Here is a 15,525-nt window from a genome sequence, read left to right on the forward strand (position 1 = left end):
AGGTTTGATTTATTACCAATCTGAATCAAATGACATTACCACGATTCATGTGGTGGTAGGGATAACCCTTGGGGATGTGTCTTGCCCTCAAGGGAGACATATGCCCCTCACCCGAGGGAGACACATGTCCATAACCAAGGTGATTTTATTGTCTGTGGTTTTGCAAACTTTGAGAATTGAACTAGAAAGTTGACCTGGCCAGCTGTGCATTTGGCCAGTTACAAATTGTATTTAATTGTCCTTAATCAACTGTTTGCTCTTCTGACGTAATCTGATACAAAATACTGAAACATGTTATTTCTAATTTTATTTCCTCATCAGTCTTCACTCTCTTAATACTTAATTATACTTGTAAAAAATACTATAGAATAAGAATACATTATTTATTAAACAATAGAAAATTTACAAGGCGTATGATTTTTTTAAATTTCCACAGCATCTTCAATCTACAACATTCCTAGTTTGGTGTATCGACCAGAACCTTCAAATAATAACTAAAATGTTTGACTCGGTATTGAAAGGTATGTATTTGTTTTAGTTTTTTAAGCTTCATTTTGTAATTTATTTTTACTAGAGTAGTGAATACGACTGAAGTTATGGCTTAATTCCTTTAAGAATGTGACATCATTATATTATTATATTTCGTGCCTAGCTTATTTGAAAAAAACCGACATAGCTGTTCCTTTACCTTTAAATATGATATAGAAATATTTTCATAGTGGAAAATTAGACTGGGTGGATAATATTAAACTTAAGTTGTAACCATTAGGGCTTAGTGCTTAAATATTGTGAAAACCTAGCCTAGAATTATGTCCACTATATTACATCCAACCTCATTATAATGTAGTGTTTCATTAGGATTTTAGGCTATGGCTGTCACCGTGATAGTTTAACTTTACCTGGCCACTATTAAACTTTTTGTTTTTTACTAGAATAGTAATAGGTCTAGATGATATGCATTGGATTGAATGATATTAGGCTTAGGTTGTAACCATGATGGCTTAGCGCTTACATGTGACAACTTAGCCTAGCCTTCTGTCCACAATAAACATTGTTTTTTAGAATAGTAATAAGTCTTGATGATATGCATTGGATTGAATAATATTAGACTTAGGTTGTAACCATGATGGCTTAGCGCTTACATGTGACAACATCGCCTGGCCTCATGTCCACTTTAAACATTGTTTTTTACTAGAATAGTATAAGTCTAGATGATATGCATTGGATTGAATAATATTAGGCTTAGGTTGTAACCATGCTAGCTTAGCGCTTACATGTGACAACTTAGCCTAGCATTATCACAATGTCCTCTATACCTGTCTCATTATAAATGTAGTTTTTTACTAGGATTGTAGAGGCAATACTTAGTATGTGACAAGTTTAATCCCTAACCATCAAGATTTAAAAGCCTTCTAAAGCTTTTTACTTCATAAACATGTTGTACCGTATTAATATTTTTTTACTTGTACTTCAGAATGTTTCTCTTATTTTGATGTTCATTGCCAAATATAGGTCATAATCAAATCTTTTGAGTTCATATTGAATAATTTAATTTTGCATAGTTCATGATATCGGCAGGAGATACTAAACGGCGATGCTAATTCTCAGAAGCCAATGTGGAATAATGTGAATTATAAAACATTTTTTATATAACAGAATTCTACACATAGAACATAAAACATTATTTTGAATTTATAACTTCTATCATATGAAAATCAGCAGTGGTTTTCACAAGTAGTAGTATGCCTACTGTACTAGATTATATAAGCAATATTTTGTGTAAATTGATTCAATTTTAGAAAATTATGAACTTAATCTATTCTTAAGCTCTATCTACACTAAAATAATAATAATAATAATAACTTTATTGAACATACGCCTTTAAATCGGCGGCACCCGTTCTTCTTCTTACATACATTACATACATTATGTTAGCCTGAAGGCTAAATAAAAGTATAAAGAGAAAATAAAAGAAAAAAACATTTAAAACTAAACTAAACTATCAAACTTTATGTGACAAAAAATGTGATGTGATGTGATTTCACTTTTTTTTTGTCAAACTGGTTTGTTAGTGTAGACAGAATTTATCCCCCACACAAAATGTTGTATCAATTATTTTAGGTTTTATAATGCTGTAGGTATTTTCTGAGGAATTTAAAGTGAATTTTAATGATTTTGTCACATAGAAACGAGTTTGATCTGGGAGGTGTGACTTGTTGATTAGATTTTGATTGTGTAGCCTTGTTTCCAGATTTACATCATTTAAATGTCATTTCTATGAATGACTTCTGTTAATATTTCTTGCCAGAGTGACCATGAACTGATTTTATAAGTTGAATCATTTTAAATACATTTAAACAAATCTGTTTGTCATCTTCAATAATTATACACAGTACATGTTGCCTTGTTGAATGACTATAAGGATATGAACCTAAATTTCGCATAGTTGTGAACAGCCACCCCATTTTACCATGATAGTTAAGAACTGACTTACTTTGTCGAGTTTATTAACTAGCAACATATAAATATCTTTTTGAACAAGTATGTATGTTTGCGATAAACATTCTCTGTTTTTTAGAGAGAAAAAATAGTTCCTTTAGTTACAGTACCAACCCGTTTCATAGAATCACCTCAACATATGCTAAAAGTTTAAAGGGAAACATGTACATATGGGAGTTAATGGTTTGAGAAAAACCAGTGCTATTGTACATACGTTCTGTCAGCTTCAATAAGCAATACTGAGTATTTGAATATACAGAAATAAAGTTGGAACAGAAAGTGAATTGGGTAGTGAATAGAGATGGAAACAAATGCCACCATACAAAGGAATGTTGAAGACATTGATAGTCAATAAACCCATTTTTAATTGGATTTAAAAACTGTAAGATATCTGAGTTTAAAGATATGTTCAATCATTATTTAATCACGCTATTTTAAATTATTTTTAATTGATTTACCTTAATTTGTTCCTTGAATTAATTGCTTTACTAATAATGCAAGGATCACAAAAATATCTCCTTGGAATGAATGTGAAAATGTGTAATGCAAAGATAAACCTATATCAGGTTAATACGTTGTAATGAATTGATTTATTTTAATGAGACTAAGTGGACACAAAACATATAAATATATCCTTGTGGTCAGCAAAGATAACCCCATTTGTGTAGTCTGATTTTTAATTAAAATTTAATTTAAAATGTACCTTTAATTGGAAGTTGATTTTAAATCCGATGTCCCTTTAATTGCATATACACCAAGAGTTCAAGTTAAGGTCATCTACAAACCACTAGTCTTTCCTGCTAATTAAATTGTAAATAGTAGAAATAAAACATGATCACATTCCCCCTCCTGTGATATTTGCATAACTAGCAGATATTGATAATCTTGTCTAATATTAATTATGTTAATCCTTATTGATCCGATTAATCCTCCATCAGGTCATTGGCTTATACTTGCATAAATCTGGAGATTTTTATATCACAGAAAATTCTTCTTAAATCTTTCATGAACATAAAAGTAAAAAACAACATGACATTATGATTTATTTTTTTTATCCATTTAAATCTGTTTAATCCGCTAATCCATATTACCTTGTTCCAGTTCATGTACGAACGTTACAGTTTTAATATTTTGAAAAATATTCGGCAGCATGTTTTTAAAAGTTTTATGTTAATCCCTCAAGTGTTATGTTAATCTATGTAAATTCCTTTTGGATTATTAGTATTATAGAAAAGATTAAATCATGTTTAACCAGCTTACCGAAACACAGCCCTCCAACTTTGTAAACTATTTTTGTATGATCTTCAAGTTGTGTTAACATTTAGTTACCATTTCTTTGCTTGTGTGAAACAGTTTAATTTCATTTAGGAAACAATGAAACTTGCCCCAAGTCTGTATTTAATTTGTCTTTCTCACGTTAGTCCACCAGTTGTCGTTTCAATTTTGTCTCGATAATAAAGTATTATACGTATGAAATGCCATATGTGGCAAAATATTTTTTTTGGTCAAAAACACAGAACCTAGACGATATACTGTTTTCTTTTGACTATAACTAAAACAAATTTTATTATACCACTTTAAACATAAGTTGAAATATTTTTTCCATAAACCTAGAGTTTGAATTGCTCTTGTTTTTCTGTTAAAAAGTTAAGCGCAATGTTTAGGCATTCTCATAGACTTAGTCACGGCAACAGGTGAATGAATAACATGTATTTGTAGAGATCGTGCGTACAATCGTGAAAGCAACTTGCTGTATACACCAGAGAGATTAAATCGTCACTACAAAATCTTGGATTATATCAACTGTCTTTAGACTGCTATTTTATCTAGGGTTTAACTACCTTGGTTTACCTTGTTCTGTGAAGATTAGTCCGGTTCTTCTACAACAAAATATTCCTTTAAATATTTTTTTCAGGGTTAATAACCTCCTCTTGTGTAATTGTTATCGTTATAATTATAATGCGATTTAATAGGCATTTGTTTAAATTTTGTTTAACTTTGAAATTTGCGGCACAATTTAACCTTTTTAATATTTTGATTCAATTTCAATTTACAAAAATACCTAGCATTGTGTGCAATTTAATAAAGTACAGCAATATAAAACAAAGCAGATGTACAAACACAAACTAAAAGTTCAGTATTTTGTGGGGGTATTTATATGAAAAAGTACATTGTGGTATAAACAGTGTATCAGTTTAAGATACTCTCTTGCTATTGTTTTGAAAAATACCAAATTCAACTTCTGCTGAAATATAATTTTCTAATAAATATTGTGTCTAAGTAAATTTGAGTGACAGACAGTAAGTCACACTGCACTGTCTTTTGACCTACTTGTCCCTGTATTTATTTTCATTTAAATGCCTAGCGTCCAGTAGAGTGTCTTATCTAAAATTGGCTTCACTGTAATTTTCTATCGCTACAGGCGACGTTCCAACAATTTGTAATTTCAGGGCACGTTCCTAACCCAGGTGTTTTGTACGTCTGTCTGATTTATGTTTCTCTTCGGTGCGGTGCTTTAAGCATGTTGTGATTTACGATTAGAAAAAAAATTTATTTTACTAATGTAGACTTAAAGTAAGATTTGTAGATGTTGAAAATACTTATGTCAACCTAAAAACTATATTTTAAGCGGCTTCCTCTAAGAATATATATTTTCTTTTCTGGACATCCGTTTCTAAGAATAATACTTGCTTGTTTTGTTATCATTTCTAAAAACAATTTACTTTATTCTGCTTTATCTTTTATGTAAATTTTATAAACCTTACATCCACGATAAATTACTTATCTTAAGTACTCTTAAACTACTCAAAAGCCTTCTGATTTAGTAAGGTTGACAAAATATGATGGACATTCGGATATTTTTTATTATTTATAGGAACATTAATCACAATCACATGATTCCAATAATAAGTAACAATATCTATCTCAAACTACCAGAAACAAAACTGAATTATTTTAAGTTGCATGTCATAAATATTATTTGTCAGCTGTTTTTAAAGTACAGTAAATGTTTCTTTTATGATATTAAGATATACTTTTCCAAAGTCCCATTTCTAAACTTCAAAACTAGATATTCCATTAAGTTTGCAATAAACAAGTATTTGATTGATGGTTGAATATAAGGTAAGCCATGTACTGTTGTGTACATTCCTGTGTGGATGACCTAAAGATGGGTTTTTAATAATGGGTAAGTTATTGCAAATTGGCCTTTGCGGCTTGTACTTTGCTAGTGTTATGACAGCAAAAACAGCTAGAGTTCGATAGCTGCAGAGTCAGTTCTTCCAAAACTTTACCACTTTGGTAGACAAGGAACCATAAATTGTGATTTTAGACCATGCTTGCATTTTTTGGGATTAAATTATTACCCCAGTAGTTTTGTAATCTATTAACCAACTGATTGTGGTCAAAATTCTTCTATTTTGACCACATCCTTTTAATAATGTCACATCTCACAGTTTTTGTCAAAATCTAAAAAAAAAATCTTTTTAGAAACTTGTTGTCATCAAGATAACTATCTACACTGTAAGTGTATTAAATAACTTTGTAACTATATGTTTAGGTGTGTTAATTGTTTATTTAATGAGGGTTTCGGCCAATTAGGCCTAATATGTAGCGCTTCTTTAGTTCTAGCTGATAAGGTGTATTTGCCAGAATCATGAATCCGCTTTTATCAGATTGATGACTGCATTTTGCAAATGTTGGAAAATAAATAAGACCAACTGATATTTGTTCTACCTATGTCATCTTACATATTATAACCTAATAAGAATTCTGCACTATTCCAATTAAAGTTTTGTAAATGTGTGAGATTATAAAATCTTTGAAATTATTCAAGAATTCAAAAGGGAAGTATTCGGTTTTAGTATAATGTTAATTTCTTAAAGATATCACGTTTGTTATTTTTACTTCTTAAGTTGTCAATTAGAATAATGAATCCATCCTTGAAATCAGTGTTAATAACCAGTGCTTTTTTTGTCAATAAAGGTATATTCATTTTATCATCATATCACACACTTTTTAATTCTGATTTGTTTCTTTGTTGCTTGTTGCACCCAGTATTTTATCATATAAGCTTTTTTTCTTTGATTGCACCGAACATTTAATTGTCTACAGCTTTTTATCTTTTGTTAAGATTAATTTTGTAATAATTCTACTGTTTTCTTCAGAATGGTGCGTTGTAATAATATTTTACATCTAGAAAAATGGACGACAAAATCTGTCCAGTCTAGCCAAAAATGTGATATATTATGCACCATTGCTATTGAAAAGTTGTGGAATTATCCATAAAGTTAAATATAGACTGTAATAGTTCTGTCTGGACAACAAAAAGTGGTCTTGGGTAAGAGTAACTCCTCCTTGATTGGTTGCAGGGTGTAATCAAGGGAGTCCTTAATTGGAGGAAGAGCTGTGTCCGATTTCAGGTGAAGTCATGGTGAATTAAAAATTAGGAATGTTGTCAATTCAACCCCTGTGATGTTTTAGTTTAACTTCTACCAAATGTTCGTTGCAACAATTTATAAGAATGAATCATACACAAATTGCAATATGTGGTGTATAACTATAACTATAGACATATTTAGTATCTTTGCTGAGAAAATCTCTCCTAGTTCAAATTTGTAATAGGATCAACAATCAGGTGTACCTCCAAATATGTGTTGGTCTCCAGTTAGAAGCACTATGTCTATAAGACTACTGTAGATTTCACTGAAATTGAAAGTTTGATGATTCTATTTGCCATCTCATCATAATCCACATAAAATATAAAATCAAGATAAAAAAAGATATAAACATTTTTTTAAATAAAAAAGATGGGATAAATGAAGTCGAATAGGATGCACAGAATAACACATACAGTAGTTTAAAAATAAACAACTTATTCCAATGTGGTCCCTAAATAATATTAAAAATTATCAGTAGACCTATTCTATTTGAACTATCAGACATTCATTGTCTGCACGTTTGTAAAATGTTTTTCTTTTCTTAAAATTTGTCCGGTTTCATCAATCTATCAACGAGACATTTTCTTAGCTTAATTTGTTGTTTCCTAAATGTCATTAGAAGTGTACTGATTTAGCTGGGGCTACTTTAATATAACATTTGAATGACCTTTAATGTGCCAAGTGATTCCTGCTGAATGATGTGCGCATTTTCTCCATTATGATAGACATGTTTAAATTCACCTGTTGCTTGTTTTATCCTCCTTTTCAAAATATTGTGGCACAGAAGCTTGGTGTGAAATGTTTGTCTTCCAATCCTTAAGTTCTTGGTTCAAATCTGCTCTGATTCATTAATATTCAAAGTAATGTGTAGGTTTCATGATGCTTTTTTGTTTTAAATAAAGCATTATGTGGAAAATTGAAGGATGATTCGGTAGATTACCTAAATTAAATTTTGTATTCAGTCAGACGAACTGATTGTTAATTATTAGACAACCAGACCGATATTCATTGCTCAATTTAAGCACCCATGTGCGAGTGTTTCATAAGTATGAACTTTAAACACCGTTTTGAAACTGAGAACCCTGTGGTAAAACGAGCATCCTCACTGAACCAATCAAAGTCTATCGCCTTTTACATGCAATTCTACCTCAGGAAGCCTATTTGTACAAGAATACAAGTAATTGGCTAGCAATCAAAATGTAATTGAAAAATTTAATTTCTAACTAGGCTCCCCTGCTGTACTAGCGTTTTGAATGAGGTATTTGCGGTAGGCAGGTCCTGGTGTGATATCCTTTCTGATGCAAGTCATGGCCTGAAGATGCATGACAGAAGCATGTTTGAGGTCAGCTTACCGAAGCTGAGAAGCGGCTTCTACACTTACTGTAGCCTTTGGTTTGGATTGTACTGATAAGATATAACTATTAGGAGCTGTTATTATCTTTATCAACATGCAGTCAAAAACACTTTGATATTTAATAAAGGTGATAAAACATAGGATATATGTAAAAGATCAGAAAATGAACTGTATTGATATGAATTTAAAGTAAAAATAATGCTATAAATTAAAATAACAACATTATAGATTAAGTTATATGATATGATTCTATTACAAATTGAGGTTGTAATATAATTATACTTTATATATTTTTCTTATCTACAGATTGTTTCAATAAAAAACATAATATATAATTTATTTTTATTTATTTATTTCACCATATTTCAGGATAGATAATAAACAAATATTACATATGTCTGTACATGTTAAAGATTTTTTTTCCTCAGGTGTAATAAACCAGCATTTATTGATCACAACAATAAACACAATTTATCATCTATATAATAAAGAAATAATAGTATCAAAAATTATCCATTATCACATTATATTATTATTATTTCTTCTTAAGCTCTGTCTGTCTCAAACTAGTTTGACAAAAAAAGCCCGAATATGTTAGTGATATGACATCATCGTGTCCATATTTGGGCACATCACATTTTGTTGTCACATAAAGTTTGATAGTGTAGACAGAGCTTTGGTCCTCCTTACACTTTAACATATAAAACATTTTACAGAGAAACATAGAAAGGAGCTCATTCCATCTTCTGTTCTCCTTTAAATAACTTAGCATTTGATTATTTTAGAACAAAATCTATATATCTTTACTCTTTTCTATCTTTCAGAAACATACATATGGCAGCAGTGCTGTCTGAAAACTAATTGCTGGGCTGGTTCTTTCTGTCTATCCTGTATATAAACACTCATATTATGGTTACATGCCCATTGAATGGTATCTTTTGGTATAGTAATGTTATCCTGTGTACATGGCAGCAATGCTGTCTCACACACGACGTGGTAACTAAGTCACACATTCATGCTAAATATTCTTCATACTTACTCTGAATAGAATATATTAAACATTTAGACTTGAGTATACCGTGACAGCCCTGGTGGTCTAATGGTAGGCAGGGCATCTGCTTTGAAAGCAGGGGCATCCGCAGTTAAATGCTTCCTTTTTCTTGCAAATATTTCAATCTATTCCATTTATAATTATATCTATTTTAAACATTATTACTAGCTGATTTCAAATTTCTCTCAAGCATTATTATAATTTAGTATTTTAAATAAATTTAAATGACATCTTTCCAAAAATTATTCAACAGTTTGAGATTACATATTTTGAACATTTTATATAATTACAAAACTCCTAATTTGGATCAAAATAATAAGAGATAATAATATAAAAAATTCTCTTTCATCAAATATTGATATATATTTTTAAATTAATAATGATTCAGAATTTTAATTAATCACCTAACTAGAATTTCAATTTAATTGTTGTAAAATTGTCTAAAATATAATAGTATAGAAAACATTTTTAAAGATAGAATCTTGTTTTTTTTTCAATTTTTAATAATAAAAGAAATTAAAGATTTTCTGTAATTTTAAGGACCAAATAGTGTACTTTTTTTAGAATTATATAATACTGTATATATACTGTATTATATTATATAATATATATCTTTGGCTGTAATATAGATTGTTTTAACTTAGTGAAATTAACATGTATATCCTAAGTAGATTCTTTTTATTATTTTTCTAATTCAAAGACAAAGATTGGCCTTTCATAAGGTAACATAGTAATGTGTGCTATAACATGCCCTACCAGTATCGTTATTAATTGATTGCTTGTATTTTGTATTACTCGTATAATATCTAAAACAACTTATAGCCAAGTTATATATTATCAAGTTTTTATTTTAAATACTTGACAAAACAGTAATTATATTTCGGTAGAAAGATATTTTTTTATAATATTTATTATGTAAAATTGGACATATAGAAACATCAGATATTGTATAGAAGGGAGAAGTGTATAAAGCAGATAGTGTACAGTTTAATGTAATTAGATTTTTGTATGGAAAGTGGGCTCATTTTGTATTGTTAAATTGAAGGCAGCATATTCATGTTTCGTGCACCTGGGTGGGGGTTGAGTGGCGGGGGGGGGGGAGTTGAGTGGGTGGGGATTGAGTGAGGATTACAGGTGAATGGGGACTCGGGAATTTATTTTTATTTTTGTGAATTATACAAAATATACCATTTTATTCACATTTATATCATTAATAGTTTATTATACACAATAATAAAAATTCATTGCTATAAAACAACAGTAAATAACCATGTTTGAATTAATTTCAATATCTAAAAAGAACAGCACCAGATGAAGATGTCTTGTTTCAAGAAACTAAATTGACAGTTTAAAATAATGGCGATATTCTAAAGCATTAAATACTTATATAACCAATCGTTTGGTGCGGTCCAATCGGGTTAGTAAATATCCTAAATGTGGAGATTATAACAATCCCATTGTTTCCATCATATTACAGTAATAATTTCCAATATAGAGGACATTTTCAAAGTAGCAAAGATGATTGCAATATGTAATACAAAGTGCTTAAATAAAGGTTTCTCATGACGATATTGTTTTCTGGATTTATTTTATAAAAGTTGTTTTTGCTGGCGTACGGTTCACATTCCTTCGTTACCGTCATTTGACGTCGATTATGCAAATCCAATCCATTCATGGTTTCAGTGCTGTTTTTAAAGTACGTTGTTGTTAAAACGCTTGAATTAAACATCTGACGGACGGATAATACCCAAGATAATAAATTGTTTCTTATTTCTGTGACTTTTTCATGTTTTTGTAAAATTACTGCAGACTTCGATGAATTTAATAGTTGAACGATTAGCGTTGCAAATGGAAAATTGATATCTAAAAGTGGATGCGTTAAATTTGTAAACCAATGAATTTGCTGTGGCAACTAAAGTTCAAACTCCTCAAAGCGCATGTTGTCTGCTCAACAATTTGTCAGGTTTCCCGCTATGTTTAGTTATTATCGACAAGTATAACTGTCAGAGATGCAGGCCTCATGTAATTTATTTCTAGTTCGTCTTCTTAACATCATCACGTTTACTTACATCGTTCATTTCAATCTCTTCGTTAGAACGTGTAATTAGCAAAACTAGATTGTCTGCTTTGTTGTGATGCGCCAGATTGTGAAGTGTTCTGATGTTCCTCCATTCCGATGCAAACTCGTTGGTATCTGCCACCTGCTGAGCACTGTGGAGGCAAATTAATTTTAGAATTATTAATCGCGTGCGCTTCTTTCATTTGACATTGAGTTCACAATCTAACTGGTCACGACTTCGGAAGTATTATCCGGATTTTACATTCTTGCTGCGTTTTCTCAAAACATTTATTGACCTTTCAACGTTCTACTAATAATTCCTGCCGTGAATGTTCACCCTATAGTCTGCTGAAACGCTGGAAGCAGACGGTATTTTGTTCGATAGAATGCATTCGACAATATTTGACTGTAAAAAATAGAGGAACAAACGATTCTCTCTGCTTCTCCAAACAATTCTGAGAAGCTGAGCGACCGGATATAGAAAACGAAGTTGTCAATGATTGGCTGTGGAAAGTGCTTTTAATGATTTTGATATTGGAAGAAAAAGGAAGTATTACTATGTATCTATACATGATTATTTATATTTTGATGGACGTCGTTAATTGCAACCCTTTGATTCAGGATCTTGGATATCTTTATGAATGCGAACCTATACAGATAGACATGTGTACCGAGATGCCATACAACATGACACATATGCCAAACTTTCTTGGACATGGAAGCCAAACCGAGGCCAGCCTAGAAATCAGTAGTTATAACTACGAATATTTCAGTGGATGTTCAGAGGATCTTCAGTTATTTATATGTGCTGTGTATACACCAATGTGTAACATGGTGTCTTATAAGCCGTTTCCGCCATGTCGTCAGCTCTGTGAAACTGTAAGACAAGGCTGCGAACCTGCTGTTAACTCTAAAGGCTTCGATTGGCCGGAACATCTTGACTGCCTCCGTTATCCCAAATCAGGATTTTGCTTTGATAAAGATAGATCAACGGATAGAGGAAATGGATTACAGCATACTGCACCCCATACAACGCCTGGTTCATCAACGTCTGAAGAAACTCGAAATATTTGCTCAAAATCCTCTTTGAACGTTAAACCAAATACTAAAGTTTTACCTACAGCACACGGTGGCCTGGGATATAGCAATCCCAGACAAGACATCGATACGATAACACAATATACCACATCAACGGTCAGTGGAAATAATTCTGGTTATTGTTTGAATAAATCAACATTTACACTTGTACTTTTAGCGTTTATGAATTATCTGTTTATAGAAACTTAACTTATCACAAGTTTAGCAGCAAGTTACCGTATCTTTCTACCTATTTCGTTGTTTATTGTAATCCCTGTATGCTATTTTGTAGAGTTTTGAGTCAAAAGATTAAAATATTTTTCGAAAACTCTCGAATCTGGAAATGTTTTTAGGATGGATATTTGGATACTTTTCTAGTGTTGAGAAAATATGACATTTTTAACGCTGAACGAATTACACAGAAGCGAAAAATTATTTTGTTTTATTTTTGTGTTAATATTTATTAACTGTTCAATACTTTGTACAGATGCATTTCTAACTAAATAAAGCGTTGATTAGGCTATGGTCAAATGTATTACCAATAACTGTTGATATTTTAACCATCTTGCTAATACAGCATTGATACTATACCTCTTGGACTGGTGAACGAACTCAAACTCTTCTATACTGGTTCAAGTAACTGTTCTATTATGATAGCGCTTTTGGACGAAATATTAAGAGCGCAATAGAGTGGACGTTTCCAGAGAACCGTACCATTATTGACATTTTTTTATTAAATAAATTTTAAATATACTTACTGACGGAAAACATTATCATTTTATATTATTTATTATATTAAAATTATATTATTATATGAGTGTATAAACATCTGGGTGACAAAAAAGAACAACTTACTGTAAAACCGAACGCTGTTCAGCTTTGAAAATATTGTTTTTAGCTTTTTTTAGACATTAAATTATTGTTCAAATGTTTCATTTAATTTCCTTTTTGTCCGAGTTGTTAAACCTGCCTATAGATGGCGCTGTGTTATATAAATCATGTAGTTTACGTTCTGATAAATGGGTTCCTTTGCTATATCATTTCACTATATTTTGCTGAACTAAAATACTGGTACTGGTTCCAGTAACCGTCTTCTTAGAGACATCTGGTAGCCATTGACTTAAAGTTGGCATTTAGATTAATGCTACTTTTAAGTGTACACCTTTTTTTTATACCGTTCTTAATTTTAGCGAAAAGTCTGCTTTTGTAGTTTGTTACTTTGGATTATGGCGCGTAAACTCTACGGTAATGGCGCTTTCGATTTCCGACGTGACGCATTGTCGTCGTCGTCGTCGATTCCTTGAATCGGTTTTTGTCGGATTCTGGTCCAGACGAACATGACGTAACCAGTTGTCAAATCGAAACCTCCATGTTTTGAGTGACGCTGGACAAGAGTATGATAAATTGAATAATTCATCATCTGCGCACGATAACAAATATTGAACTAAAATTAGTTATGACTTTGTGGATTTACCAACTTACTGAACAAGGTTAATTCAACAAATAGGATTGCATTTTATTACAATCCTAATGACAATTGGTACTAATATTGTGCAAGATTAAACAGTAACCCTGCTTGTGTTTTTTTCCTTTTATGCAAAATATAAATAGGCCTAAATCCTTTATTATGACACTGACGTACGCCTCTGGTATGTAAATAATTCTAGCGGCGTTGAGAAACACCGTTGAGCACTATATCCCGCGAGTGGATAAATATTGGTCCAACAATACGTAGCTCATTAGTCCTTATTGTATCACTCGGGGTAATCGGGTAGTTAAAAGCAGAAGTGACCTTCACATAATGGTTCAAATCTATCATTTGTGTTGATTGAAACATTTCTAGATGTGATTATCTGTTAATAGGACCACTTAACTCATAATAGAATGTTAAACACTTATTAAAGAGTGCCGACATGTTGTGTAGTAGTAATGCTCATTAGTCTAAAATAAATAGTTCCGGAAGATTACTTTTGATCAATCACCCTCGTTATAATATTTATTATAGTGAGCATCTTCATTAGTGTCATCTTCATTATCTTTCATTCATCATTAACTTCGTCATCATCATAATAATATTTATAATTTTAAATGATATGTCAAAGAAATACCATATGCAACGATTTGAACGCGCTTTGATACTGTAGATAGAGTAATCGTACGAAATGTGAACGCACGCGTCTACTTTATGTATTGTGGACGCGCGCGTATACTTTAGGTAATGTAGACGCGCGCGATACTTTATTCATTGTGGACGCGCGCGTATACGTTATGCAATGTGGACGCGCGGGTATACTTTATGTAATTTGAACACGCGGGTATACTTTATGCACCATGTTGTTTGGTGCATGGGGTGACGAATAGTCATCACGAGCCCATCATACATTAGTACTAAATTTAAAAATTATGTTAATTATGTGTAAATAGTTTCAACCTGTTTTTATTCACGTAAGTATACTACATTAAATAAGTATCTAATTGAGCGTGTAAATGCACCAGGTCCTTTCACGATCATGTTCTGTCTGTCTGAAATAGCAAACAGAACTGAAGCAACAGTAATTTATAGTTTCGTCGACTGTGCTTTGTGTATGTAGCGCCAAGAAAATAACCCCCCATTACGGTACCGTACAGAGTTCCGTAACACGACTGGCTATTCCTAAACAAATTCTCACCAAGCAATAAACAAAAAGAACAGTTCGTAATAAGGAATTGGTATGAAAATAAACTAAGTCGTCTGTAATGTGTGTGGCTTACCGACAGTCAAAGGAGTCCCGACAAGTGTTCTGATTCATCATGAGCCTGGTTCGATGGCTACAATTCCGTCATTTTGTTTTGGGGTGTTTTAGGCTGAAGTTTGTGAACCGTGCACATGGATGCTGCAACTCATTAGCCGCCCCACCCCTTACTTTAAATTGCTTTCTGAATTGGTACCATTTCGACAGCAAATCATTAACTTAATACGAAAAACTAACCAACACCTCGACAGTGGAGCCAAAATATTCACAAACGCTTTTATCCTTCTACACTTTTCATATTATTTATGTTGTAA

The 15,525-nt window shown here is 31.6% G+C and overlaps 2 protein-coding genes across 3 annotated transcripts in view; both read left to right on the forward strand.

Annotated features, from left to right (window-relative positions):
• LOC144836970 (cyclin-dependent kinase 14-like) overlaps positions 1-10,411 on the forward strand; it is a 48,170-nt gene extending 37,759 nt beyond the window's left edge. For both annotated transcript variants that reach the window (XM_078691931.1, XM_078691938.1), the window contains 2 exons: positions 437-521; positions 9,117-10,411. In XM_078691931.1, the coding sequence (XP_078548057.1) occupies positions 437-498 (62 nt within the window). In that variant the 3' untranslated portion in view covers positions 499-521; positions 9,117-10,411. The remainder of the gene's footprint in view (positions 1-436; positions 522-9,116) is intronic.
• Positions 10,412-11,405: 994 nt separating this feature from the next.
• Positions 11,406-13,261, forward strand: LOC144837056 (frizzled-2-like). Its single transcript, XM_078692043.1, has one exon. It carries the CDS (start codon positions 11,925-11,927, stop codon positions 12,687-12,689), a length of 765 nt encoding a protein of 254 aa, XP_078548169.1. The 5' UTR covers positions 11,406-11,924; the 3' UTR covers positions 12,690-13,261.
• The last annotated feature ends 2,264 nt before the right edge of the window (positions 13,262-15,525 follow it).

This window comes from Antedon bifida, chromosome 1, assembly GCF_963402885.1.
Source record: "Antedon bifida chromosome 1, ecAntBifi1.1, whole genome shotgun sequence".
Taxonomy (NCBI): domain Eukaryota; kingdom Metazoa; phylum Echinodermata; class Crinoidea; order Comatulida; family Antedonidae; genus Antedon; species Antedon bifida.

Coding starts and splice junctions, on each gene's coding strand:
- LOC144837056 (XM_078692043.1), top strand. CDS start 11,925: ATGATTTTGATATTGGAAGAAAAAGGAAGTATTACTATGTATCTATAC.